This window comes from Schistocerca piceifrons, chromosome 4 (assembly GCF_021461385.2).
Source record: "Schistocerca piceifrons isolate TAMUIC-IGC-003096 chromosome 4, iqSchPice1.1, whole genome shotgun sequence".
In the NCBI taxonomy this organism is placed as follows: Eukaryota; Metazoa; Arthropoda; class Insecta; order Orthoptera; family Acrididae; genus Schistocerca; species Schistocerca piceifrons.
Genome location: NC_060141.1, coordinates 208044904 through 208072442, shown reverse-complemented (window position 1 = coordinate 208072442; position 27539 = coordinate 208044904). Strand labels below are relative to the sequence as shown.

General features: G+C 39.3%; 1 protein-coding gene across 1 annotated transcript in view; it reads right to left on the bottom strand.

Moving 5' to 3' along the window:
- The window catches only part of LOC124795733, a 300666-nt gene that overhangs the window by 151269 nt on the left and 121858 nt on the right, over positions 1 to 27539 (bottom strand). Inside the window, exons 10-12 of the mRNA XM_047259816.1 lie at positions 23433 to 23467; positions 17863 to 17965; positions 63 to 335 (exon numbers count right to left, since the gene is read on the bottom strand). Coding sequence (XP_047115772.1) covers positions 63 to 335; positions 17863 to 17965; positions 23433 to 23467 — 411 coding nt within the window. The remainder of the gene's footprint in view (positions 1 to 62; positions 336 to 17862; positions 17966 to 23432; positions 23468 to 27539) is intronic.

The following is a 27539-nucleotide window of genomic DNA, read 5'->3' as shown; positions in this document are numbered from 1 at the left end:
ACAACATAGGTACTTTATACAGTTAAATACTTCCACAACATCCAAATGCAAAGAAAAATTACCTCTTCATAGCATGGTGTTCTTGTCTACAGCCATCTGCATGGTGTGTTTCAGATCTATTAGGAGTATCAAATTTTAGCTCTTCTTCTTCTTCAGCTGATAAGGAACTAACTGAAACATTGCTTGAAGCTTGTGACAGCCCCGAATCATTCAGATCACATGCTTCACTACCACCACTGTTGTTAACTCCAACATTCATCAAAACTCCAAGGAAGGATGGAGCCTCTGCATTTGGTTGCAAATTCATCTCCGACTGTTCAACTATCTCGTCAGTTCTGTAAAACAAGAATAGCTTGGAACAGAACAAAATGCCAAATCAGTGATAATGTCATTCAGCTATTAGTTCCTTTAGCAACCTAAGTTACTTAACTCCTAAAAAATATACTGAAATTGTTATGATAATACAATATGTGGCATTTGCTAATTAATTATTGGAGAATAACCAAACAGAACAGAGCAATTCATCACTGACCAAACAGTTTCTAACTAGCAATCTAAATTTGTATTTACTATCAACAAATCCTTATAAAGAAAAAAATTGATAAAATATGAACCTTAGTGATGGGCATTATCCTTTTACTGTTTGTATTAGCTCACCACACCATTCAAATAATTTTTACATGCATTCTCAATATGAAAACCTTCATGCTATGCATGGTCATACAGCAAATACTCTTGACAGATCTCAACTGACACCCACAGTTTTATGTCTCTTATCTGCCCTACTCCTCCCTCAACTCAAAAAATCACCCATCCTATATCTATTTTTTAGTTGTGCTCTTCCTCTTAGCCTTCTTTTAGCTTTGTTTTTCTACGCTTCTCAGTGTTTTATTTTTTTATTCTCCACTTTTCTAACTCCATACTTTCCAATTAGTGTCTCTTTTTACCTACTTTAATCTATATTTAAATTACTTAAAATTTTAGTAATTATTTCTCTCCACTGTATGTCTTTGCACATTACCATTACGTCACTTCAATTTAGCAATTATAATTGATTGTTACCACAGACTCATTGTACTATACACTCCTTCAAGGATTTTAATAACATTTTCTTCCCATACCTATTTCCTTTACTAATTACTACCTTCCAATTCCAAAAATTTTAGTGATTTCTCACAACTCAATAGAAACTTCCACCCAAGTTTCCACAGATCCTGCTGCTACTATTTGCTTAAGCAAATGTTCTACTTCACATAATGTTTACACTTAACTGTTCTGATAGACAATTTGAATGATATCTAGAGCCAGACAAATCACAAACACAGTATATCAAAAATTTTAACTTATAACATACTGTAACATGGCTAAAATGTCCTCCCTTGTTAATGAAAATCATAGAAAATGCTGGAAATGACCACCTCTGACAATTATTCAGCACTGTGCTCAATGTAGGAAACTGGAGACATGCCTAGTTACTCTGCCCGAGGGGCAGCAGTAACTCTGTTTTCAATTTTTTGCTGTAACTGTTCATGTGTGTGAGGCTTATCTGAGTACACCTGAGCTTTCAATTCACCCCACAGGTGTCGCAAGGAAATCAGGTGATCTAGGTGGCCAGGAAGTTGTACTGCGTTCGCTGACTGTCCTCTCCTCACCGAACACCTCAGGCACACGACACAGTTGTCACCAAGGCAGTGCGCACTGTTCCTCCATATCACTGGAAATATCTATACAGTCATCCACCTTCTGTGAGTTGATGTGCTATGGATTTAATAGTTTCTGCACATAATGGTTAACATTAACAGTTCATTGAAAAAACCATGTTACAATGCAAACACCAGAAATTGTGCGCCAAACACCAATCTTGAGGTTATACAATAGCTCCGTTAAGCCCTGATGGATATTTTCTGATGAATAATAGTGCAAATTCTGTGATTTCACAAACACTAAAAGGGTTAACCACACCTCATCTGAAGAAATGAGAAACAGATCCAAAATTGCTGACTCCACTCACAAACCACTGGCAGAACTCAACATGCCAAAGTTCCTTTGGGTGCTTTAACTCGTGCACAACAGTATGTTTCTAAGGATACAGATGCAGGTCTTTTTTGATAATGTTTTGACGTGATTATTTCTTAATTACCACTTGCACACATAAATAGTGTTGAGATTCTGGTGGACTACATTCTAGGCTTGCTTTCACAGGAGTGATTTCTGGTGTTCGAACTCATTTCCACATCTAGATGATTACTCCAATTCACAATTGAGTGCATGGTAGAGGGTTCATTAAACCACCTTCAAGCTATTTCTCTAACATTCCATTGCCAAACAGCATGTGGGAGAAACAAGCACTTAAATCTTTCTAGAAAAGCACTTAAATCTTTCTAGAAAAGCACTTAAATCCTTCTAGAAAAGCACTTAAATCCTTCTAGAAAAGCACTTAAATCCTTCTAGAAAAGCACCGATTTCTCTTATTTTATTACAATGTTCACTTCTCCCTATGGACGTGAGCACCAACAACTTTTTTTTAAAAAAATGGAGGAGAAAGTTGGTGATTGCAATTTCATGAGAACATACTGCCACAACAAAAAATGCCTTTGTTTGAGTGATTGCCACTCCAATTTGCATGTTGTATCCATGGCACTCTCCCCCTTATTTCACGATAATACAGAACTAGATGCCCTTCTTCGGATTTTTCAAATATCCTCCATCAGCCCCATCTGAGGCAGATACTACACTGCATAGCAATACTATTGAAGAGGGTAGACAAACAGGGTGTAAGCAGGCTTTCGAATAGTTATGGTTTTTATTCACTACAGAGCACATGTAGCTATTAAGTTTTGCACTGCATGCTGTGCTGGAGGTTTTGTTGGAACACTTTCAGTCAAACTCGACCAAACAGTTCTGCACACATAATAAGAAAAACTCTGCTGACAACTGGTAAAATTCTTGTTTTTGTCGATACTCAACCAGTCTTGTGGCCTTAAACTGCATCATCTTTGCACATGATGATCAGCTTTAGGCCGCAAAACCATTATGTATCAATAAACCATGAATTTTACCAGCTGTCAGCAAAATTCTTCATATCCTCCCTTTCAACAGCTGCAGATGCCATAAATATAAATACTTTAAGTTCTGCATATGTTTTTCACAAACTGTGATTTGCATTAGACTTGACTACAAAGCCTCTTTCTTAATCATAAACACCATTCTTCATGTGTTCCCCAAGTCACTACAAGTATCTGTTCCTGTCTTGCACTCAATCATAATGGCACAGGGAAGTACTTGGTACAGAGTATGCAGAAGACATGTAGAGACATACGTGAGACAGCAACTGACAGATGCATCAAAAGCATGGTCCAGCACTTTCTGTGGTGAGCAGTTCTCCTGTTCATTAACAAGAGTCATTTCCAAGTCAGTCCTTTTTAAGTATTTGCTGGTCCACTTTTTTCACCCATCCTGTGCCTCATGATCATGACCACCAGAGCAAATAAGGAACTATATGGAAAGTTTGTGTTGTAACAGTCAATTGCTTAGTTTTCCAGTACTCAATGTTATTGCACACACACACGGGCAACAGTACAATATTTTGCATACAATTTGACAATTATTGAACTATATGAAAAAAAAAATGTAAATTAGTTACAAACTACAGTGTGCACACACTTTATTCAACATGTAAACGTCACTACAGATATTCAGATTTAGGTTACGACATGATCCATATGCGGTGATGTGGTGCAGACGGATAGCAAAATTCTGCACGACCCACTAAAGTGTGGAACATCAATGCTGCCAGTGACCTTCTGAATGGTTGTTTTCAGCTCAGTAATGGTTTTGGGCTTATTGCTGTACACCATGTCTGTAACATAGCCCACAAAAAGACATAGCATGTGTTCAGATCCGTAAAGTATAGTGGCCAATCAAGGCCCATGCCAGTGCCCTCTGGGTACCCCAGAGCCAGAAAATGGTCCCCAAAGTGCTCCTCCAGAACATCAAACACTCTCCTGCTTTGATGTGGATCGGGCTCCATCAGCATGAACCGCATCTTGTTGAAATTAAGAGTAAATTTGGTTAATGGGGATGAAATCGATTCCAAAACCTTCACATACCATTCGGTAGTCACTGTGCCATCAAGGAACATCATGGCCATTATTCCGTGACTGGACATTGCACACCACACTATCATCCGCTGAGGGTGAAGAGACTTCCCGACCATGAAATGTGGATTCTCAGTCCCCAAAATGCACTAATTTTGCTTACTGACGAACTCATCTAAATGAAAGTGGGCTTCATTGCTAAACAAGACCATACAACATATACTAATTCTCATTATGTCCTGCAGCTAACCATGCAGTTTGAATGTCCTAACACAAACCATTCAGAAGTTATGACGTTTTATTTCATATAGTTCAATAATTGTTATCTTGTAAAAATAGCTTGTTTGTTTTGTCTGCTGGAGGGTGCAGGCACTTACATTTTAACTTACACTTCACGCAAATCAGTTCAAACAATAAACACTCAAATAAGACACATTCTTTTAAGGTCGCAACAGTACTTATCTCTGGACAAGTATAGCTTCACATACGTTCAATAACATGTTGGTGAGTCTCTTGAATTATGTTTGTCTGAGGTGGTTGTCCCTTTGATGTAGCTGTCATTCATTTGAGCTTATTCATCAGTTTCAACTGGATCTGTCATGAAACTTCATTTGATGATTGATCAGCTACTACATGATCTGGTAAGTCAATATTATTGTAATCTTGGTGCACCTATTAACAACTCAGTCAATATAATTATGCATATATCGGGATCTCTAGGTGTGGCATGGAAGGGTACATCTGCCAACACCAGATCATGTGGCAAAAACACCCATGGCAAATTTAAGGGCTGCTGTGGACCAGCACAGACCCTCTTGTCACAACCATCTGGCATTCCTAACAATTTCTCTGTTTTACCTATTGACGATGACCCTGGGCTACATGGTCTTTTTCCTGGATAGTGACTTGGATTTTGTTGTTAACTGCCATCAATGTTGTCTAGCACACAGACTTGTCAGTCTGCTTAATGCAGTACTGTCTTCCCTTATCATTCAATCAAAAGTTGTATTTTCAATGAACGAAACTATGGATGCACCGAGAGTGTGGTTCACATTTGAGTACTTCCGAGTCAAACCACCAAATGGTGTTCAACTGTACTAATGTGCGAATTATGCAACAAATGTGCAGTGTGTTGTATTGGCAAAGAAGTATTAACTTCCAGAAATTTTTCATTTTGCCTATTTCCACAAGAGTCAGGAACTATTATTTTATGTGATTTATTTCTACATAATTTGTGCTTAGTAAAAGCTGTGTTGTCAAAGAAGGAGCCTTACAACAAATGTCATAGTCTCAACATATGTAGTTATCTGCACCAAACAGTTTCTTCAGATTGGTTACTTAGCCATTTCAATAAGATGTAAGTGCATTATATTTTTCCTATACTCATTCATATTTATGTAGATCAATCATCCAGATCTTATCTCTCTTCTTTAATCCACTAAAATCTCATGCAGAGTGAAGTGTGTAATAATATTTTTGATTTGTCCGATTTTCTTCTTCCTATTTTTGAACTATTTTTATCACTGACACTTGTGGTTCTATCTGCTATGGTGGTGTTAGTATCATCATTCATCTCTGTCTCTGCATTAGAAGTTCTGCCAGTGAAACCCACCAAGAGCAGATGTACTCTGTAGCTTTGACTATTTCATAATTTTGACAACAGTTCTGATGTATATATTGCTTTGCAAAAACTTTGGGCTGGTTGTACTGTGGCTGGAAGATAATTTTTTCGCTAATCTATAAATGTGAATATGAAGAATTGTTCAAAACAATTCCACTGTTGGTCACAAAGGAAAGACTTTCCTTCTCATCCTGTATGGTAAGTCTCCACTGACCCAGAGTTCTGGGTGACTTTCCCAAAATCGACCACTTTTCCTAGACCTCTCCACTCCTTTTCCTTCACCCTTCTCCCTTCCTATTCAACCCTTCTGCCTGAAGGAGGAGTCACTGGCTCCAAAAACTTGCCAATTACAACCATCTTTTATATGTGTGTTCTGCCGCCACTTTGTGAGTAGATTTTTTAATCTATATTAACACTTAGGAGCCAACGCCCCTAAAAAATACGGGCGTGCCTGACCAGCCCGAAAATCCGACACCCGTAATTTTATGGGCACATGTGCTCGAACTTCCCCTTCCTTCCTTTACATGTTCGTAGGGCTTCCAATGGTCTGTGAGGCACAGCAGAGGTTATAGTTGAAGTATTTGATGATAAATGGTGCTAAATGGTGGACAAGGGAGAACCACTCCTTTTTTTGTGAGGCTTTGCAAGTGCTCAGTTGCATCTCTTGAGTTATCACGCGAGTTTGAAGAAAGTGATGTTGATTTTTTGGAGGATGATTATCTGCTCGATTCTGATGATGACGTAGACTATATTCAAGAAGAAGATTCTGAGTCTTGAAGTAAGGAATGCAGATAACAAAACACACAATATTTTTTATTCAGATTTCAACTGAAAGAGGTTTCAATATGTAACTGCAAGAGTAAGTGATTTTATTTGCAAATACTACTTTTATAGTAGAGTCAGACGAGGAGAGCGAGCATCCAAATTCTTCAGAAGCTTGTATTGCCATTGTTCCTGCCGATACCACACCCGAAGTGCGTGGTCAACCAAAGGTGAGTGAGAGACCGAGAACTTCATGCTGTACCGATTTTGATAAAGGCTGAATGCCTACTGATCATGTGCCAAAGATCTATCCATTCTCAGGACACTCTGGAAAGTGCAATCTTACCAGTTTAGACCAGAACAGCACACCTCTAGACTTCTTTTTGTTTTTACTTACAGACAGTATGGTGAATCATATAAAGCAGCAAACTAATCTGTATGCACAACAAAGCATAAGGAAATTATGATGCACAAATTCCCTTTCCCCTACCTGCTCACTATCAAAGTGGAAAGGAGTTACTCTCATAGAAATAAGAAAGTTTCTAGCAATTGCAGTCCATATGTGTGCAAGTGTGAGACCCCGTATATGACAGCACTGGTCCAAGGATCCTGTTGTGTCATGTACTTTCTGTCCAAACATCCTGAGCTGTGACAGGTTTATTTCTATTTTGAGAAACTTTCACATCAGTGACAATTCATTTGCTAATAAGAAAGGAGAAGCTGGCTATGACCCACTGCACAAGGTGAGACCCCTCCTGGATATGGTGTCCGCTAATTTCTCACGAGCATATACACCCTTTCAAAACATTACAATTGATGAAGGCATGTGCAAATTTCATGGCCATGTGTATTTCAAGCAGTACGTGCCACAAAAGTCAAATAAATATGGTATAAAACTGTACATGTTGTCAGAGTCAGAAACAGGTTATGTCTTGAATTTTTCTGTTTATGCAAGTGAGAGGTCTTGCACAGTGACACTCGTAAAAACATTCCTTGGCAATCTGCCAGGAAAAGGTTACACTTTGTTTACAGACTGATTCTACGCCAGCTTAGTCCTTGCTTCAGAACTGGAAGCTGCAAAAACTGCTCTTCTGGGAACTACAAGAAAATCTAGACAGGGATTACCTCCTGCTATAAAAGATCCGAAACTTCAGCGAGGTGAACTAATTTTTAGGCATAAAGGAAATATCTTGGCATTCTGTTAGAAGGACAAAAGAAATGTGTACATGATAAGTACAAGGCACACTGCAGAGACTGTGACTTTTGTTGATAAGAGAGGCAGAGAGAAGTCAAAACCAGCCTGTGTAGTGGGCTATAATAAAAACAAATTGGGTGTTGACTTATCAGACCAATAACAATCATATGGGGCTTTTGAGCATCGAATTGTGATGTGGTGGAGAAAGTTGTCATTCCACATAATACTAATGGTGGAGATGAATTCAAGTATATATTACGACAAGGTAACTGGAAAATGCCTCACATCATCACAGTTTATGACAACTATCTGTGCAGGTCTTGCGGGCAGCAGAGATCTCTAACCACAACCTGGTACATCGGGACTCTCCAGACTATTAACTGGAAACCATTTTCTGGAAAAGAAATAGGCAAGAAAGAGAAACAAAAACAATGTTTAGTGTGTTCTCTGAGAGGCAAAAAGCTTACTGGGAAAGTGTGGAGCAAAGCCACAAGCTACCAGTGTAGTGAATGCAAAGTGGCATTGTACAAACTACCGTGCTTCAAAATTTATCATACAAAGACCAAAATTGCATCTTAAAAATAAAGCCAAAGGAGATTACTGTATATAAAACAAGCAGTATAAATAATTATTAAAATTCTGGTTTAAAATTATGTAGTTTTCCTTCTGAGCATTAAGTGCATATATCCTTCACCAATTTTTTCTCTTTTCAAAAAGAACGCTATAATTGAAAGTTTCATGAAAGCAAATATTAATTCAAAGAATGAAGTATTACACATAGCTTCAAACCAGAAAGTTCAGGCTTTTCAATAAGGGTAATGCCATTACTATAACAGAAACCATTTAATAGTTGTAGTAAATTAAAATACGCAAAAACAGCTAGGCCTTGTGGTAGAACTTCATGCGCTATGGCTCAGGGCCCAAAGTGTTAAGTAATTTTGTATGACTAATGTAGTGCAAAAAACACAACTAATTTCTGTTTTTCAAACAATGGAAACCCCTGGTTGGAATAACAACAATTTAAGTACTTATTCATTAGATTTCAGTCACAGCCTGATCTCTGGTGGCTCGGACCACCCACACACACACACACACACACACACACACACACACACACACACACACACAAAACGATTTAACTTTCACAAGCTTTTGGAGCCAGTGGCTCTTCCTCCTGGTGGAAGAGTTGAAGGGGAAAGAACAGGGTTGAAGGAAAATAACTGGAGAGGTTTAGAGAAAGGGCTACAGTTTAGAAAAGTCACCCAGAACCCCGGGTCAGGGAAGACCTACCAAATGGGATGAGAAGGAAAAACTGATTGTTGGGGACTGCACCAGACAAGATTTGAAAACCTGAGAGCTTGAAGCTGAAAGACAGGGTAATATGCAAGACAGAGTTTACTACTAAAACATTGCGCCTGAGTTAATAAGAGTGGAAAGGTAAGTGCATTACATGTAACAGAGGTGGCAGGGGGGACACCAAAAAGTAAATTCAGAAAATGAAAGATTTCGAAAACTGAAATGGAGTGAAGAAAGGAGTAGTTACTGTGAAAAAATGCTGAGACGGAAGGAATTAACATAAATTAAGGCTAGATGGGTAGCGAGAACCAAGGACATGTTGTAGTGCTAGTTCCCACCTGTGAAGTTCTGAGAAACTGGTGTCTGGAGGAAGAATCCAGATGATGTGTGTGATGAAACAGGCACCGAGGTCATGACTGTCATGTACAGCATGCTTTATAACAGAATATTGTGTGTTGCATATACCCATTTACCCTGACTGAAAACTGGATGGTAGTTGTGCCATTATAAAAGGCTGAACATTGTTAACATAACAGCTGGTATACGACATTTGTCATGGTGGCTCTCCCTTTGATTTTGTGTGTTTTGGCAGCTTCAGGGCTGGAATAGGTAGTAGGAGGAGGGCGCATAGGGTAAGTCTTCCACCGGGGGTTTGTCAAGGGGTAGGAGCCATAGGGTAGGGAGAGGGGTGGAGGAGCATAGAGTCTGACAAGTATATTGCGGAGATTGAGAGGGCTACGAAAAGCTATTCTAGGTGTGGTGGGCAAAATCTCAGACAGAATGGATCTCATTTCAGTGCATGATTTTAGGAAGTTATGGCCTTGTCAAAGTAGCTGATTGATACATTCAAGACCAGGACAATACTGGGTGACAAGTGGCGTGCTCTGAAGTTGTTTTTTTTGGAGGGATCAGCAGTACAATGATTGGACGTGATGGCCTGGGAAATGTGCTTTAGAACTATGCTAGTGGGATAATTATGTCAAGTGAAGGTTGAAGTGAAGAGTGGTAGTGTATTGCTGTAAAGAGAGTGCACCCGAACAAATATGTTTTCTTCGAATGCCAATGCTGTAGGGGACGGAATGTTCGACATGGAAAAGACGGCAACTGTCAAAATGTAAGTACTGTCGTCTGTTGGTGGGTTTGATGTGGACGGAAGTTTGTAGCCAGCCTTTGGTGGGGATGAGATCAACATCAAGGAAAGTAACATGGGACTCCGAGTAGGAAAATGTGAAATTTAATTGGGAGAAGATACTTAGAGATTCCAGAAATGTTAACAGGCCAGCCTAACTGTGAGTCCATACAGCAAAGACGTCATCAGTGTATCTAAAACCAATCCAGGGGCTGAAGATTTATGGATCCAAGGAAAGCTCTCTTCAAGTGACCAATGGAAAGGTTGGTGTAGGAAGGAGCCATCCTGTTTCCCATGGCCATATCTCTGATCTGTTTGTAAGTCTGCCCCTCAGAGCTGAAGTAATTGTTGGTAAGTACAAAGTTGATTAAGGTGAGAGTGAAGGATGTCATAGGCTTGGAATCAGATGGGCATTAACTGAGGAAATTTTCAGTGGCAGACAGACCATGTACATTGGGGATGTTGGTACTGAGAGAGGGAGATGGCATGAATGGTGATGAGCAACATGTGTGGTGGGAGTGGAACAGGCACAGATTTCAGATGATCTAGGAAATCTTCTACAAGATCCTACAGTTAGTTGCCCTCTTGTTTCTCTGGATGGTATCATCTGCCAAGCCAACTACAGACTGCAACAACATGCCAGACTTCTGCTCAAAAAGCTATCCCACCTTCTCCTAAACTATGTCAACAATGGTGTTTCCCTTCCGCTCCCTCTGCAAATCCCCAAATATCCACACCATCAACAACCACTCCTCTCCTACAAACCAAGCTTGGCCAACCCCCTTAACATCACACAGCCTTCACCACTGCCTCCCAGACCTGTAATAATTCAATCACAAGAACCAGTCACAACAGTGCAGTGTTCTCAACCTTTCGTCCCAAGAACCTTCCCTCCCCCTGAATTATCTGTATTACTCAAGGGTCTCACTTTCAGTTCTAAACCTACATTTAACCATGCTGCTTTGATGAAGGACCTACTTTCCTTTACACATAACATTAACTGGAAATATTTTGCAACCCATTCCCTGTCCAACAGCAAACCTGGCATTGAACCCTCCCTTGAACAGTTCCACAATCCCAACTTTATCCATCACCACTACCTCAGAATCATCATATAAGCCTTCCAAGAATTCCTCACATCCAACATTGTTTCACAACCTTCCTTCAGGTCCCTATAACATGACTCTAAACTGTCCTCTGCAGAACTCCAGGCTCTACATTCCCTAAAAGCTGATGACTATTATCCTCCCAGCAGACAAGGGATCTGCCACTGTGGCACCTGACCAACAGGAGTATGTTAGTTAAGGTCAATGCTAGCTGCCTGACACCTCCTCATACAGCATCTGCCATCAAGATCCCATCCCTGTGATTCAAACTGACCTGCAGTCCCTCCTAAAAACCTCAGGCCCCTCACAACAACTTACACCTCAATCCATAGAACTTCATACCCCAACCAAATGATGCACCAACACCTTTTACCTTCTTCCTAAGATCCACACACCCAATCAACCTGGTCATTCTATAGTTGCTAGCTTCAAAGCACCCACCGAACGTATATCTCCCTTAGTTAATCAACACCTGCAATCCTTAGGACAGATACTTCTCTCCTATATTAATGATTCCAACCACTTCCTAGACTGACTGTAATCTGTGCCTGTCTCACTCCCACCACATACCTTGCTTGTCACCATTGATACCATCTCCTCCTATTCCAACATCCCCATGTGCATGCTCTGTCTGCTGCTAAAAACTCTCTCAGTCAACCCCCACTTGATTCCAAGCCTACAACATCCCTCTTGCTCACCTTCATCAAATTTATACTTACCAACAATTACTTCACCTCTGAGGGGCATCATATACATACAGATCAGGGGTACGGCTATGGGAAACAGGATGGCTCCTTCCTATGCCTACCTTTTCATGGGTCACTTGGAGAGGGTTTTCCTGGGATCCATAGATCTTCAGCCCCTGGTTTGGTTTGATATACTGATGACACCTTTGCTGTATGGACTCGCAAGACTGACCTGTTAAAATTCCTGGAATCTCTAAATACCTTCTCCCATGCCACTTTCCTCATCATCACCAAAAGCCAGCTACAAACTTCCGTCCACATCAAACCCACTAACAGATGACAGGACTTGTATTCTGACAGTTGCCATCCTTCCCATGTCAAACATTCCCTCCCATACAGCATTGGCATTCGAAGCAACCATATCTTTTGTTCGGATGCAGACACTCTACAGCAACACACAACCACTCTCACTTCCACCTTCACTTGACATAATTATCCCACTAGCATAGTTCAAAAGCATGTTTCCCGGGCCTTTACATTCAATCACGGTACTGCTGATCCCTCCAAAAGAACAACTTCGGAGGACACCAATTGTCACCCAGTATTATCCTGGTCTTGAAAGCATCAGTCAGCTATCCTGACAAGGCCACGACTTCCTAAAATCATGCGCTGAAATGAGATACATTCTGTCAGATTTTGCCAACCACACCTAGAATAGCTTTTCATAGCCCTCCCAATCTCCACAACATCCTTGTCAAATCCTATGCTCCTTCTCCATTCAGCTCCCTACCCTATGGCTCCTACCCCTGTGACCCCCCCCCCCCCCCCCACCCAGTGCAAGAGTTGCCCTATGCACCCTCCTACCACCACCTATTCCACCCCTGAAACTAGGAAAACATATAAAATCAAAGGGAGAGCTACCTATGAAACAACATGTCATATCAGCTGTTATGTTAACACTGTTCAACCTTTTGCATCAGCATGTATCAGTTATCAGTCAGGATGAATTGGCATAGGCAGAGGGTGTATACAGGCAACACAAAAAATTCTGTTGCAGAGAATGCTGTACAATCTGACAGTCATGACCTCTGTGCCTGTTTAACAACACACACCATCTGGATTCTTCCTCCAGACACCAGTTTCTCAGAACTCCGTGGGTGGGAACTAGCACTACAACATGTCACTGGTTCTCACCATCCACCTGGCCTTGATTTACATTAATTCCTTTTATCTCAGCATTTATTCACAGTAACTACTACTTTCTTCACTCCATTTCAGTTTTCGACGTCTTTCATTTTCTGACCTGTCTATTTTTCACCGTACCCCTGCCACCTCTATCACATACAATGCACTTAGCTGTCCACTCTTATTAACTCGTGCACAATGTTTTAGTAGTAATCTCTGTCTTGCATATTACCTTATCCTACGCCTTTAAGCTCTCAGGTTTTCATATCTCATCCGATGCAGTCTCCAACAATCAGTCTTTCCTTCTCATCCCATCTGGTATGATTCCCCTGACCTGGGGTTCTGGGTGACTTTTCTAATTTGTAGCCCTTTTCCTAAACCTCTCCAAGCCTTTCCCTTCAGCCCTCTTTCTTCCCCATCAACTCTTCCGCCAGGAGGAGGAGCCACTAGCTCCAAAAACCAGTGAAAGTTAAATCCTTTTGGGTGTGTGTTCTCCTGTTGCCACTTGGTGAGAAGACTTTACCTGTCCATTTACATTATATTATCAATAATTTATTATTTTTATTCTTATAACATCATAATGATCCTATAAGAATAAAAATAATAAATTATTGATAATAATCATAATCCTCTCCCCATGAACCAAGGACCTTGCCATTGGTGGGGAGGCTTGCGTGCCTCAGCGATACAGATAGCCGTACTGTAGGTGCAACCACAACGGAGGGGTATCTGTTGAGAGGCCAGACAAACGTGTGGTTCCTGAAGCGGGGCAGCAGCCTTTTCAGTAGTTGCAAGAGCAACAGTCAGGATGATTAACTGATCTGGCCTTGTAACAATAACCAAAACGGCCTTGCTGTGTTGGTACTGCAAACGGCTGAAAGCAAGGGGAAATTACAGCCATAATTTTTCCCAAGGGCATGCATCTTTACTGTATGATTAAATGATGATGGCGTCCTCTTGTGTAAAATATTCCGGAGGTAAAATAGTTCCCCATTCGGATCTCCGGGCGGGGACTACTTAAGAGGATGTCGTTATCAGCAGAAAGAAAACTGGCGTTCTACGGATCGGAGTGTGGAATGTCAGATCCCTTAATTGGTCAGGTAGATTAGAAGATTTAAAAAAGGAAATGGATAGGTTAAAGTTAGATGTAGTGGGAATTAGTGAAGTTCGGTGGCAGGAGGAACAAGACTTCTGGTCAGGTGACTACAGGGTTATAAACACAAAATCAAATAGGGGTAATGCAGGAGTAGGTTTAATAATGAATAGGAAAATAGGAATGCGGGTAAGCTACTACAAACAGCATAGTAAATGCATTATTGTGGCCAAGATAGACACAAAGCCCACGCCTACTACAGTAGTACAAGTTTATATGCCAACTAGCCCTGCAGATGACGAAGAAATTGAAGAAATGTATGATGAAATAAAAGAAGTTATTCAGATAGTGAAGGGTGACGAAAATTTAATAGTCATGGGTGACTGGAATTCAGTAGTAGGAAAAGGGAGAGAAGGAAACGTAGAAGGTGAATATGGATTGGGGCTAAGAAATGAAAGAGGAAGCCACCTGGTAGAATTCTGCACAGAGCACAACTTAATCATAGCTAACACTTGGTTCGAGAATCATAAAAGAAGGCTGTACACATGGAAGAAGCCTGGAGATACTGACAGGTTTCAGATAGATTATATAATGGTAAGACAGAGATTTAGGAACCAGGTTTTAAATTGTAAGACATTTCCAGAGGCAGATGTGGGCTCTGACCACAATCTATTGGCTATGACCAATAGATTAAAACTGAAGAAACTGCAAAAAGGTGGGAATTTAAAAAGATGGGACCTGGATAAACTGAAAGAACCAGAGGTTGTACAGAGTTTCAGGGAGAGCATAAGAGAACAATTGACAGGAATGGGGGAAAGAAGTACAGTAGAAGAAGAATAGGTAGCTCTGAGGGATGAAGTAGTGAAGGCAGCAGAAGAATAGGTAGCTCTGAGGGATGAAGTAGTGAAGGCAGCAGAGGAACAAGTAGGTAAAAAGAAGAGGGCTAGTAGAAATCCTTGGGTAACAGAAGAAATATTGAATTTAATTGATGAAAGGAGAAAATATAAAAATGCAGTAAATGAAGCAGGCAAAAAGGAATATAAACGTCTCAAAAATGAGATCGACAGGAAATGCAAAATGGCTAAGCAGGGATGGCTAGAGGACAAATGTAAGGATGTAGAGGCTTATCTCACTAGGGGTAAGATAGATACTGTCTACAGGAAAATTAAAGAGACCTTTGGAGAAAAGAGAACCACTTGCATGAATATCAAGAGCTTTGATGGAAACCCAGTTCTAAGCAAAGAAGGGAAAGCAGAAAGGTGGAAGGGGTATATAGAGGGTCTATACAAGGGCGATGTACTTGAGGACAATACTATGGCAATGGAAGAGGATGTAGATGAAGATGAAATGGGAGATACGATACTACGTGAAGAGTTTGACAGAGCACTGAAAGACCTTAGTCGAAACAAGGCCCTGGGAGTAGACAACATTCCATTGGAACTACTGATGGCCTTGGGAGAGCCAGTCCTGACAAAACTCTACCATCTGGTGAGAAAGATGTATGAAACAGGCGAAATACCCTCAGACTTCAAGAAGAATATAATAATTCCAATCCCAAAGAAAGCAGGTATTGACAGATGTGAAAATTACTGAACTATCAGTTTAATAAGTCACAGCTGCAAAATACTTATGCGAATTCTTTACAGACGAATGGAAAAACTAGTAGAAGCCAACCTCGGGGAAGATCAGTTTGGATTCCGTAGAAATGTTGGAACGTGTGAGGCAGTACTGACCCTACCACGTATCTTAGAAGCTAGATTAAGGAAGGGCAAACAAACGTTTCTAGCATTTGTAGACTTAGAGAAAGCTTTTGACAATGTTGACTGGAATACTCTTTTTCAAATTCTAAAGGTGGCAGGGGTAAAATACAGGGAGCGAAAGGCTATTTACAAATTGTACAGAAACCAGATGGCAGTTATAAGAGTCGAGGAACATGAAAGGGAAGCAGTGGTTGGGAAGGGAGTGAGACAGGGTTGTAGTCTCTCCCCGATGTTATTCAGTCTGTATACTGAGAAAGCAGTGAAGGAAACAAAAGAAAAATTTGGAGTACGTCTTAAAATCCATGTAGAAGAGATAAAAACTTTGAGGTTCGCCAATGACATTGTAATTCTGTCACAGACAGCAAAGGACTTGGAAGAGCACTTGAACGGAATGGATAGTGTCTTGAAAGGAGGATATAAGATGAACATCAACAAAAGCAAAATGAGGATAATGGAATGTAGTCGAATTAAGTCGAGTGATGCTGAGGGAATTAGATTAGGAAATGAGGCACTTAAAGTAGTAAAGGTGTTTTGCTATTTGGGGAGCAAAATAACTGATGATGGTCAAAGTAGGGAGGATATAAAATGTAGACTTGCAATGGCAAGGAAAGCGTTTCTGAAGAAGAGAAATTTGTAAACATCAAATATAGATTTAAGTGTCAGGAAGTCATTTCTGAAAGTATCTGTATGGAGTGTAGCCATGTACGGAAGTGAAACATGGACGATAAATAGTTTGGACAAGAAGAGAATAGAAGCTTTCGAAATGTGGTGCTACAGAAGAATGCTGAAAATTAGATGGGTAGATCAAGTAACTAATGAGGAAGTATTGAATAGGATTGGGGAGAAGAGAAGTTTGTGGCACAACTTGACCAGAAGAAGGGATCGGTTGGTAGGACATGTTCTGAGGCATCAAGGGATCACCAATTTAGTATTGGAGGGCAGCGTGGAGGGTAAAAATCGTAGAGGGAGACCAAGAGATGAATACACTAAGCAGATTCCGAAGGATGTAGGTTCCAGTAGGTACTGGGAGATGAAGAAACTTGCACTGGATAGAGTAGCATGGAGAGCTGCATCAAACCAGTCTCAGGACTGAAGACCACAACAACAACAACAACAACATCATAATCTGTCATTTTAAAGTTTAAGTGGAGAAAATGTGGCTGTAGTAATAGAAAGTGTTAGCTATAGGAAGAACATTACATTGCTGTGATTAATACCTGGTTATGAGTCCAGATACATTTTCAGTGCTGATTAGACTGGAGTCTTTTATAATTTACTTCCTGCAAAATCATATTCTGTTTTAGAAGAATAATTCCACAAAGGTAAAAAATGTAAAGAAAGGATTATGTGTAAATAGTGATTAAAGTGTAAAGTTGTTTCCACTATCAATTCCAAGTGTTTCCAGAACATAAAAATGCTGCTTTGTACTTATCAGTACAACAGCAGTTACTGGGGATGTCAGAAATCTTTACTATTTTTTCACCCATCTAGAAGCCAAGATGGGTGGAGCAGGAAGGGAAACTGTACTTATGAAAAAATATTTAGTTCTCCAGAGACTTATTGAAAACGGGTCTTACTTTACATCCCATTGCTCCCGATTATCATCTTTTTAAAATCTTTTATTTATGTATTAGATTGCTTATTATCTTTTTGTAGTTTTACGAGTTTTTATTTAATGTTTTTATTTTCTTGAGCATATTAATATTTACGCAATTTCTCGTGCTATGTATTTTGCAAGGAACAAGAACAGTACGAACATAGGTAAGTAATGCTGTGTTTGTGACGAATTATATAGAATGCAACAAAAGTAGAACTGTGTCCAGAGTTCTTTTGGCTTGCTAGCAATTGAAACATGCATTCTGCCAACAAACACTCTTGCTGTCAAATGATTGACTCCGAAAGTCATATTCTGATATGGTAAACTTCACTTACCCATCTGCTGACGCTGGTAAAGTGTCATCATCATGAAATGCTGATGGATACCCACTCTCAATATTAATATCAGGATGAAAAATAGCATCAGTATCAGAGCCATCTGGAAAAATAATAGAAAATTAAAATTTAATTAGGATTTTTTGTTTTTAAAATTCAGTCTTAATCACACCACGTATGTTACAAGAACATAGGTGACCGGTTTCGATCATATCACATGACCATCATCAGACCTGTAATTTAATTTACAAAGTAATAGAAACCTTACTAGATTTACAATAAAATAAGACAAAATGCTTGTAAGGATAAAATACAATAAGACGTGTTATACCCAAGGTGTCCTTAGAAGATGGTAGCTGGAGCACTCTTCTCAGCTGCTGCGATGTCAACTGGTGCCAGCATGTGACGAGCATACGCTTAAGTACGAAGATGCTCTGCCTACCTCTTCTTCCTCCACCTCACATCAACCAATCAGCATAAAAATGGGTTCACATAATTGTCAAAATGTAAAAAAGTACAATAATAACATAAAAATAGTTATGTATAATATCTCTTTACAACCATGGAATTACTTAAATGTTGTATAAAATATCAATTAAAAGCTTTAAAATAACTGTACAGACGATGCATAGTCAGTGTGCCCTCCATGGGCTAAGGCGGTACTACCACAATGGTTTCAAAGTCAACGATGTTGTTGAGGTCTTTGGCATTGCGGCATCATATCGATATGCGAGTTGTGACTCGACTGCAAGTATACATCTATGCTAGATTCAGTCTGTCTATCTTGTATTAACTTTATTTGGCACTGGAGATATATGTAATAATGTGATGGAATGATCAGCTACAGTGTGGTATGATATTAACATAGATTTTATTATTATTATTTTTTATTAAAATGTCATAAAACTGATTTATTAAAAATGGAGTCATATTTCATAATATTTCTAGTTGGAAGTTTGAAATTGTGATATAAATATTTACGTACTGTCCGAAGGTACATTTCTGCCATGGATACAACTGGGTCCTATGATTTTCTGAACAAAAGAATACATATGTGTTCATAGAATTTCATCAGAGAGATCATAAATATGTTTTTCACGAAAATCTAACTGTTCATTGAGAAGCACTGACGGTTCATCTCTATAATGGGCATATATCTCGATCTCTTCCAAAATATTTAATAATAAGCCTTTATTAGTGTAATGAAGGACTTGCAAATTCTGTTGTACCGTCCCTTCGGCATGCTTATTAAAAGTTATGTGATGGCTAAAGACTGATTTTGCTCGTGCAGTACCTGATGTATGTTCTTTGTATCGTGTAGTAAAGCTCCAGCCTGTTTGGCCAAAGTACATTTTTCTACAATCACCACATTGGATCTTGTAAACCCCTGATCTGAGAATTCTATCGTTATCATTACCTACAGTATGTCTTAATTTATTTTGCAAAGTATTCTTAGTTTCAAATGCTATTGTTGTTTCAGAATTCTTAAATAGATTAAAAAAGCATTTTTTAAGTCAGTGATCCACTGGATGTTAAAATTACCCCTTGAAGAAAATGAAATTAAAAAAGAAAAAACTATTGTAAAGCAGATTGCGAAGACCAATTCTTTTGATACACGTCAAGTTGATATTATGTTTAATAAAGTGCAACAACCACTAAGTACACCACTAATAGGAGTTCATAAATACACAAAAATGATGTACATGGGGAACATATCAGATAGGATCAGTAATCTATTTAAGAATTCTGAAATAACAATAGCATTTGAAACCAAGAATACTTTGCAAAATAAATGAAGACATACTGTAGGTAATGATAACGATAGAATTCTCGGATCAGGGGTTTACAAGATCCAATGTGGTGATTGTAGAAAAATGTACTTTGGCCAAACAGGCCGGAGCTTTATTACACGATACAAAGAACGTACATCAGGTACTGCACGAGCAAAATCAGTCTTTGGCCATCACATAACTTTTAATAAGCATGCCGAAGGGACGGTACAACAGAATTTGCAAGTCCTTCATTACACTAATAAAGGCTTATTATTAAATATTTTGGAAGAGATCGAGATATATGCCCATTATAGAGATGAACCGTCAGTGCTTCTCAATGAACAGTTAGATTTTCGTGAAAAACATATTTATGATCCCTCTGATGAAATTCTATGAACACATATGTACTCTTTTGTTCAGAAAATCATAGGACCCAGTTGTATCCATGGCAGAAATGTACCTTAGGACAGTGAGTAAATATGTATATCAATTTTAAACTTCCAACTAGAAATATTGTGAAATATGACTCCATTTTTAATAAATCAGTTTTATGACATTTTAATAAAAAATAATAATAAAAAAATCTATGTAATATCATACCACCCTGCAGCTGATCATTCCATCATTACATATATTTCCAGTGCCAAATAAAGTTAATACAAGATAGACAGACTGAATCTAGCATAGATGTATACTTGTAGTCGAGTCACAACTCGCATATCGATATGATGCCGCAATGCCAAAGACCTCCACAACATCGTTGACTTTGAAACCATTGTGGTAGTACCGCCTTAGCCCATAGAGGGCACACTGACTATACATCGTCTGTACAGTTATTTTAAAGCTTTTAATTGATATTTTATACAACATTTAAGTAATTCCATGGTTGTAAAGAGATATTATACATAACTATTTTTATGTTATTATTGTACTGTTTTTTTACGTTTTGACAATTATGTGAACCCATTTTTATACTGATTGGTTGATGTGAGGTGGAGGAAGAAGAGGTGGGCAGAGCATCTTCGTACTTAAGCATATGCTCGTCAGATGCTGGCACCAGTTGACATCGCAGCTGCAGAGAAGAGTGCTCTACCTACCATCTTCGAAGGACGCCATGGGTATAACACGTCTTATTGTATTTTATCCTTACAAGCATTTTGTCTTATTTTATTGTAAATCTGGTAAGTTTTCTATTACTTTGTAAATTAAATTACAGGTCTGATGATGGTCATGTGATATGACCGAAACCGGTCACCTATGTTCTTGTAACATACATGGTGTGATTAAGACTGAATTATAAAAACAAAAAATTTTAATCAATGTTCCAAAAATGTTTATTAAAATTGTTCAAAATATAGGATGATCATGAATTACTGTATTAAAATATGAACTCGGCATGTACTGTGTCAAACCATTAAAGGAAGGAAAGTTTGAGTTTACCAACAGAATTATGATTAGACATGAAGTAGCTGTGTTGAAAATGGTTGAGGAAGGAAGTTGGCAGTGCTCTAGTGCATTGTCCAGTCACTTTAATGTGCCCACCTTTTAAAAAACTCAATAACCACCTTCTGCAGTGCAGATGACTGCAAGACATACAGAAGAGAGCCAATGAGGTTCTGGAAAGTATCAGCAGGGATGTTGTGCCATACTGTGCCAGGTTTCTCGATTGAGGATCCATGGCATGAACATATTCTCAATTGTCTTTAAATCTGGGGAGTTTGGCGACTAGGGGAGTATGATAAACTCATCCTGGTGCTCTCTGAACAATTCGAGCTGTGTGATGTTGCATCAGCCTTGCTGGTAGATGCTATTGTCTCAAGGAAAAAAAGACTGATGCAAACTTGTGTTGATCCATTGTACCTTCCAGAATGGCAAGATCACCCAGGGAATGTCACAAAAACATTCCCAAGACCATAACTCTCCCTCCCCCAGTTTGGACCGTTCTGACAACTGTTGCAGGATGTTTCCTTTCTGAAGTTTCATGCAGTGCACACCAATAGTCAACTGTCTGATGGAGCAGGAAAGTCAGTCATCTGAAAAGACCACCTGCTGCTACGCAGAGGACATCGTGTAGCAGTAATGGTATGCTAATTCCACCCTTCATCACCGACAAACAGCACTCAGCATTTATGCATGAACTAGGCACCAGCTGCAGAGGCCCATACACAGCAATGTTCACTGAACATTGATGAGACAATCTTGGTAGCCCCTTGGTTCACCTGGTTGGTCAGTTGCTCAACAGTTGCACATCTAGTTACCTTTACAAATGGCTGCAGCTGTCATTCACCCATCACCCCTAACCCGTAGTGCATCACCATTACCTCACACCAGTTTTGATTAGAGCCATTTGGCCGTGCATGGTATACTTTAACCTCAGTGTCACACAAACAATTTGCAAATTTAGCTGTTTTGGAAGTGCTTCTACCCCTGTCCTGAAAGCCAATGCCCTTTTGGATCTCAGATAAATCACTCTGTTTCCTCATTGTGACAACTGCACAGTTTTCTGCATCCCCCTGCTGTGCTTCTTACATCCTTCACTGCTGCTTCTGTCACTTGCCGTCTGTGTGTGGTTATTACATGTTGACACTGAAATGTAGGTGTTTGTCACTTAATGTAACTGTACCATGTACAAATAAGCAAGCAACTAAGGTGTTATTGGAAAACAGAAAATATTTACTGTATGACCATGTGGGAATTTCATGCCTACCCTTCCCATATAGGAATCTAGTGTCTTCACTACTGTGCCACGTAACATGGTGTATGATCTTGAGCAGCTCTCATAAATATGGCAGTGGTATCAACAAACAAAGAACTCATGAACTGTATGTCATGTTGCAGCAACTGATGCAGGTGAATCACCTTTGAAATTCACCAAACAGCAGCATAAGAAATGAGCACTTATGAATTATGTCAGCAATTCCAAATATTTAAGTTATTTCATAATAACTGTGGTAGTTAATACTAAAAGTGGCTATTATTGTTTTAAAAAGAATGCAGTACAGGCTAATCTGCAGGGCAACTACCAAAATTTCTAACGTCTTTATTAGTTAAAAAGATCCAGTTATCAAAATTAACTGTCAAAAGAGAGATTGAAGTGACAACTTCAATATTACATATATAATATAAAATATGTGAGTAAAATTCAATTTATTTTTCTCAGAGTTTGCAATTTTCAAATCATGCTGATAGTATATCAAGTTTAGAATGAAGCACAATGTTGTTTCTTTTTTCTTCTAAAAATAATCACAAAATGGTCAGTTTTACATTTAGTTAGCACTTTAAATAAATTTTAATCCACAGGTAAATGTCCCCCTCCACAATAAATGTGCACTGATGTGAAACTTCCTGGCAGATTAAAACTGTGTGTCTGACCATGACTCAAACTCCAGAGGTTCCGAGTTTGAATCTTGATCCAGCATGCAATTTTAATCTGCCAAGAAGTTTCAAATATCCTTTTTCCTGCTCAAATGGTAAAAATTGTCTTCCATTAATTCTTCAGCAGAATAATTCAGCCTAATTTGAAATTTAGGACAAAAGCTGTAACTGATTGAAGCAGAAAATTCAAACGTATGGTGAATATTTTATAAAAAACTCAGAAAGTGAAAAATAAATTAAAAATCCTTGATTATGTTCTGCAACTAGTAAGCAAGGTGAACTGAGATACAGAGAACAATATGCATTCAACAGCAAAGATACATTACACAAAACACTCGCTTCATTTGCACACCCACTGCATAAATAGTTGTGACTTACGCAGTTCAGGTGTATTTGCCAGCATATGAGGAACTTTTCACTTACCTGTGGATTGGTCATCTTGTCCCTCGTCCGGGAAACTGAAAAGGAAACAAAATTCATTTGATCAAATTACCTAAGACTTTTCACATGTACCTGAGGCGTAAAAAATACAACTCAGTGACAGCTGTTGTGAGGTCTGTGAACTACATCAAATAAGAAAGTAAGTTGAACAGAAATGATGAAAAATAGCTTCACATGAGTTTATTGTGGGCTGAGGCTATAATATTCCACTCAATTTATTCAATAAGCTCTCACTCTTACACCATGTATGACATACTATCCGAAATGTTTTTCTTTAATCTACCTATGCATGTGTCAATCTACAAGAAAATTTCCTGCTATTTCATTTTTGTTTTGCACGGAAATCACTTGATTGACATTTATTCATGTGAAAGTACTGTCTGCTAGAAGCTGTGAGACAGGATATAGCTACAGTTGAGTCACCTCCTCTGTGGGAAATACTATAATGCATTTTATGGACTCCTTGACACTTCTCCTTACCCCCTACCCCCTGCTATCAATCTACAGTTTTTGTTCATAAAATCTTTCAAAATTTCTTCACTCAAGGAAGGAAAGAATTACCAAATAGATGAGCCACTGAGCATAAGACACAAACATCATTCAACTTCTAGTTAAGCTTTAGAACAGAGTTGTTTCTTTACACTTTCCATCATCTCTATTCCACCCAGCAGTACTTTACAATATATTAATTAACAGTTACTCTGTTATACATTGAAGAGCCAAAGAAACTGTCACACCTTCCTAATATCATGTAGGGTCCCCATGAGTGCACACAAGTGCTGCAACATGGCATGGACTTTACTAATGTCTGACATAGTGCTGGAGGGAACTGACACCAAGAATCCTGCAGGGCTGTCCATAAATCCATAAGAGTATGAGGGGGTGGAGATCTCTTCTGAACAGCACATTGCAAGGCATTCCTGATAAGCTCAATAATGTTCATGTCAGGGGAGTTTGGTGTCCAGCAGAAGTGTTTAAACTCAGAAGAGAGTTCCTGGAGCCGCTCTATAGCAATTGCAGACATGTGGGGTGTCACATTGTCCTGCTGGTATTGCCCAAGGACATCAGAATGCACAATGGACATGAATGGACAAGTTATCAGACAGGATGCTTATGCATGTGTCACCTGGCAGAGTCTTATCTAGACATATCAGTTGTCCCATATCACTCCAACTGCACATGCCCCACACCATTACATGGCCTCCACCAGCTAAAACAGCCCCCTGCTCACATGCAGGGTATACGGATCATGAGGTTGTCTCCATACCTGTAAATGTCTGTCCACTTGATACAATTTGCAACGAGACTCGTCTGACCAGACAACATGTTTGAAGTCATCAACAGTCCAATGTTGGTGCTGACGGGCCCAGGCGAGGTATGAAGCTTTGTGTCATACAGCCATCACAGGTACATGAGTGGGCCTTTGGCTCTGAAAGCCCATTTCAATTATGTTTTGTTGTATGATTTGCACACTGACACTTGTTGATGGCTCAGCACTGAAATCTGTAGTAATTTGCAGAAGGTATGCACTTCTGTCACATTGAACGATTCTCTTCAGTCACTGTTGGTCCCATTCTTGTGGGATCTTTTTCCGGCTGCAGTGACATAGGAGATTTGACGTTTTACTGGATTCTTGACATTCACAGTACACTCGTGAAACGGTCATACAGGAAAATACTGACTTCTTCACTATCTCACAAACGCAGTGTCCCATCGCCTATGTATCATCTATAATACCACATTCAAACTCATTTAAATCTTGATAGCCTGCCATCATAGCAGCAGTAGCCAATATAACAACTGCACCAGACTATTGTTGTCTTATATAGGCTTTGCCAATTGCAGCGCCATATTCTGCCTGTGTATGTAACTCTGTATTTGAATATGCATGCCTATACCAGTTTCTTTGGCACTTCAGTGTGTAATAAATTATAACATTACTCAGATCTTCATCATACAATAAAGCTATTGGCACAAACTCCTGGACAGCAAACATTTCTCCTCAGATAAAGTGCTAATGGTTCTGTGTAGATCATCGAACATCCCAAAAAGCACAGTTGTGTGAGTGAGGCGTATGAATTTTATGTATCAGAGTAAAAAAAAATCAAACTCAAGATGAGAAGCAGCTGAATTTTAGTTTCTTGATGTAGAAGTTCCTTATCCCTATTGTCATTCAAATTAAGGAGAATAATTTTTGTTTGTTAACATTTTCAACCACTAGATAAAATGATGAGAGCAGTTAGGTGGTGAGGTAAAACAAATTAGAGCAGACAAAAATCAAGGGGGACATGTCAGAGTGTATACATACATAAATTACTACTACTACTACTACTACTACTACTACTACTACTACTACTACTTCTTATTACTTCTGTTATGGAGGATGTACCAGTATCTGATCAATGAGCAGAGCAGAGAAGGGGGTAAAGACTGGTGGCTACACTGACAGAGTAGCACAAATTGTGGGAGAGGGGAGGTGAATTGTGAGGTGGTGTCAGGCCAAAGGGTGCGGAAACAGTCAGCTGGAAGGTGTGGGAATGGTGGGTTACCTATGGTTAATGATTTCTGGAGCAGATAATGTGTTGTAAGGGTAACACCCACCTGTGGTGTTCAGAAAAGCTGATGTTGGAGGGGTAGATCCAGAAGGCCTGGGCTGTGAAGCAGCCACTGAAATCAAGCATTTGATGTAGAACTGCAAGTCATGCCACAGGCGTCCACATTGCTCTTGGCCACAGCTTAGCAGTGGCCATTCATCCTCATGGACAGATAGTTGGTAGTTGTAACAATATAAAAAGCTGACCAATGATTGCAGCAGAGCTGGTATACAACACGGCAGTTTCCACAGGTGGCCCAGCCTATGATTGGGCAAGAGAAGCCTGTGATGGGGCTGGACTGGGAAGTGCTGGGTGGGTGCATTAGACAGGTCTTCCACATAGATATCATCCCTGTGGCAAGTGGTTTGGGTTGGGAGTGGCATGGGGATGGAGTAGAATGTTGTGGAGGTTACAGTCTGGCTGAAGGGGCAAGAGGTAGTGGTCATGTGTGAGGTATACTTGCTTGTGTGAACATGTGCGTGTTTCTCTTCCCTGAAAAAGGCTTTGACCATGAGCTTATTTGTAACACTTTTTTCATCGTGCCTGTCTGCAGCTCATCATGTCATCTTTATGGTATCTTTATGGTGAGTCTCGCTGATGTTCAGTTACATACAAAGGATTTTCTCCATCCTGAATTTGAATGTTGTGCCTTTTAAGCTTGTTACTTATTTAGAAGGTCCCCTCGCTGCTAAAAATTCAGACTCGCATTGAATATTTCCTCCTCCAAGTCTTCCACAATTTCTGTAGCACAACTGCTTTTGACTCACTGTGCTTCCACAACAATTGAAATTTTTAACAATTACATTTTCTGCAATTCTTATCAATGTATCACTAAGCATTATATAGTTATAACTGTTTTTAATTATTATATTTATTCTGAATTGCCCTGTATAAAGTATGAATTTTAAACATCATTAACCCTTTCGCTGATGTGGTTGCCTATATACATGCTCCTTAGGTTTTCCTACAGTGCTATACACACATGAATGTGCCCTGAGCTGCTGACCTCTCACTGCTGCAGACGAGTCATTTCCGTATCTCTTTGAATAAATATTTGAGTTTTTATCAAACAACACATATGCCTCATTGTGCACTATTATTCACATAAAAAATAATAAAACCCACCACCTCTTCATTGTTAATGAGATATGGCAATTGTTCTGACCACATGATTTACGATGCAGAAGAACGTGAATGGGCGCACTGCGCACAACCACCCTTCCAATTTAAAAAATCAGTAACTCAAGAATGAAATGAAACTTCCTTCTGGTTTCAGTTTTAAGTAAAATTGTGGTACCTTACTTTCATTTCATTCACTGCAGTGTATGAAATAAGCCTACGAAATGCATTTTTACCTCTGCAAAATCTTTAAAATTTCGAACAATGTTTTACTTACTCTGATACAGCACAGTAACTATGGTATATAACGAAAAGAAATTCAGTCCTTTGTCAAGAGAAGATATTAGACTGCAAGATATGCAAAAACCAATTTTTT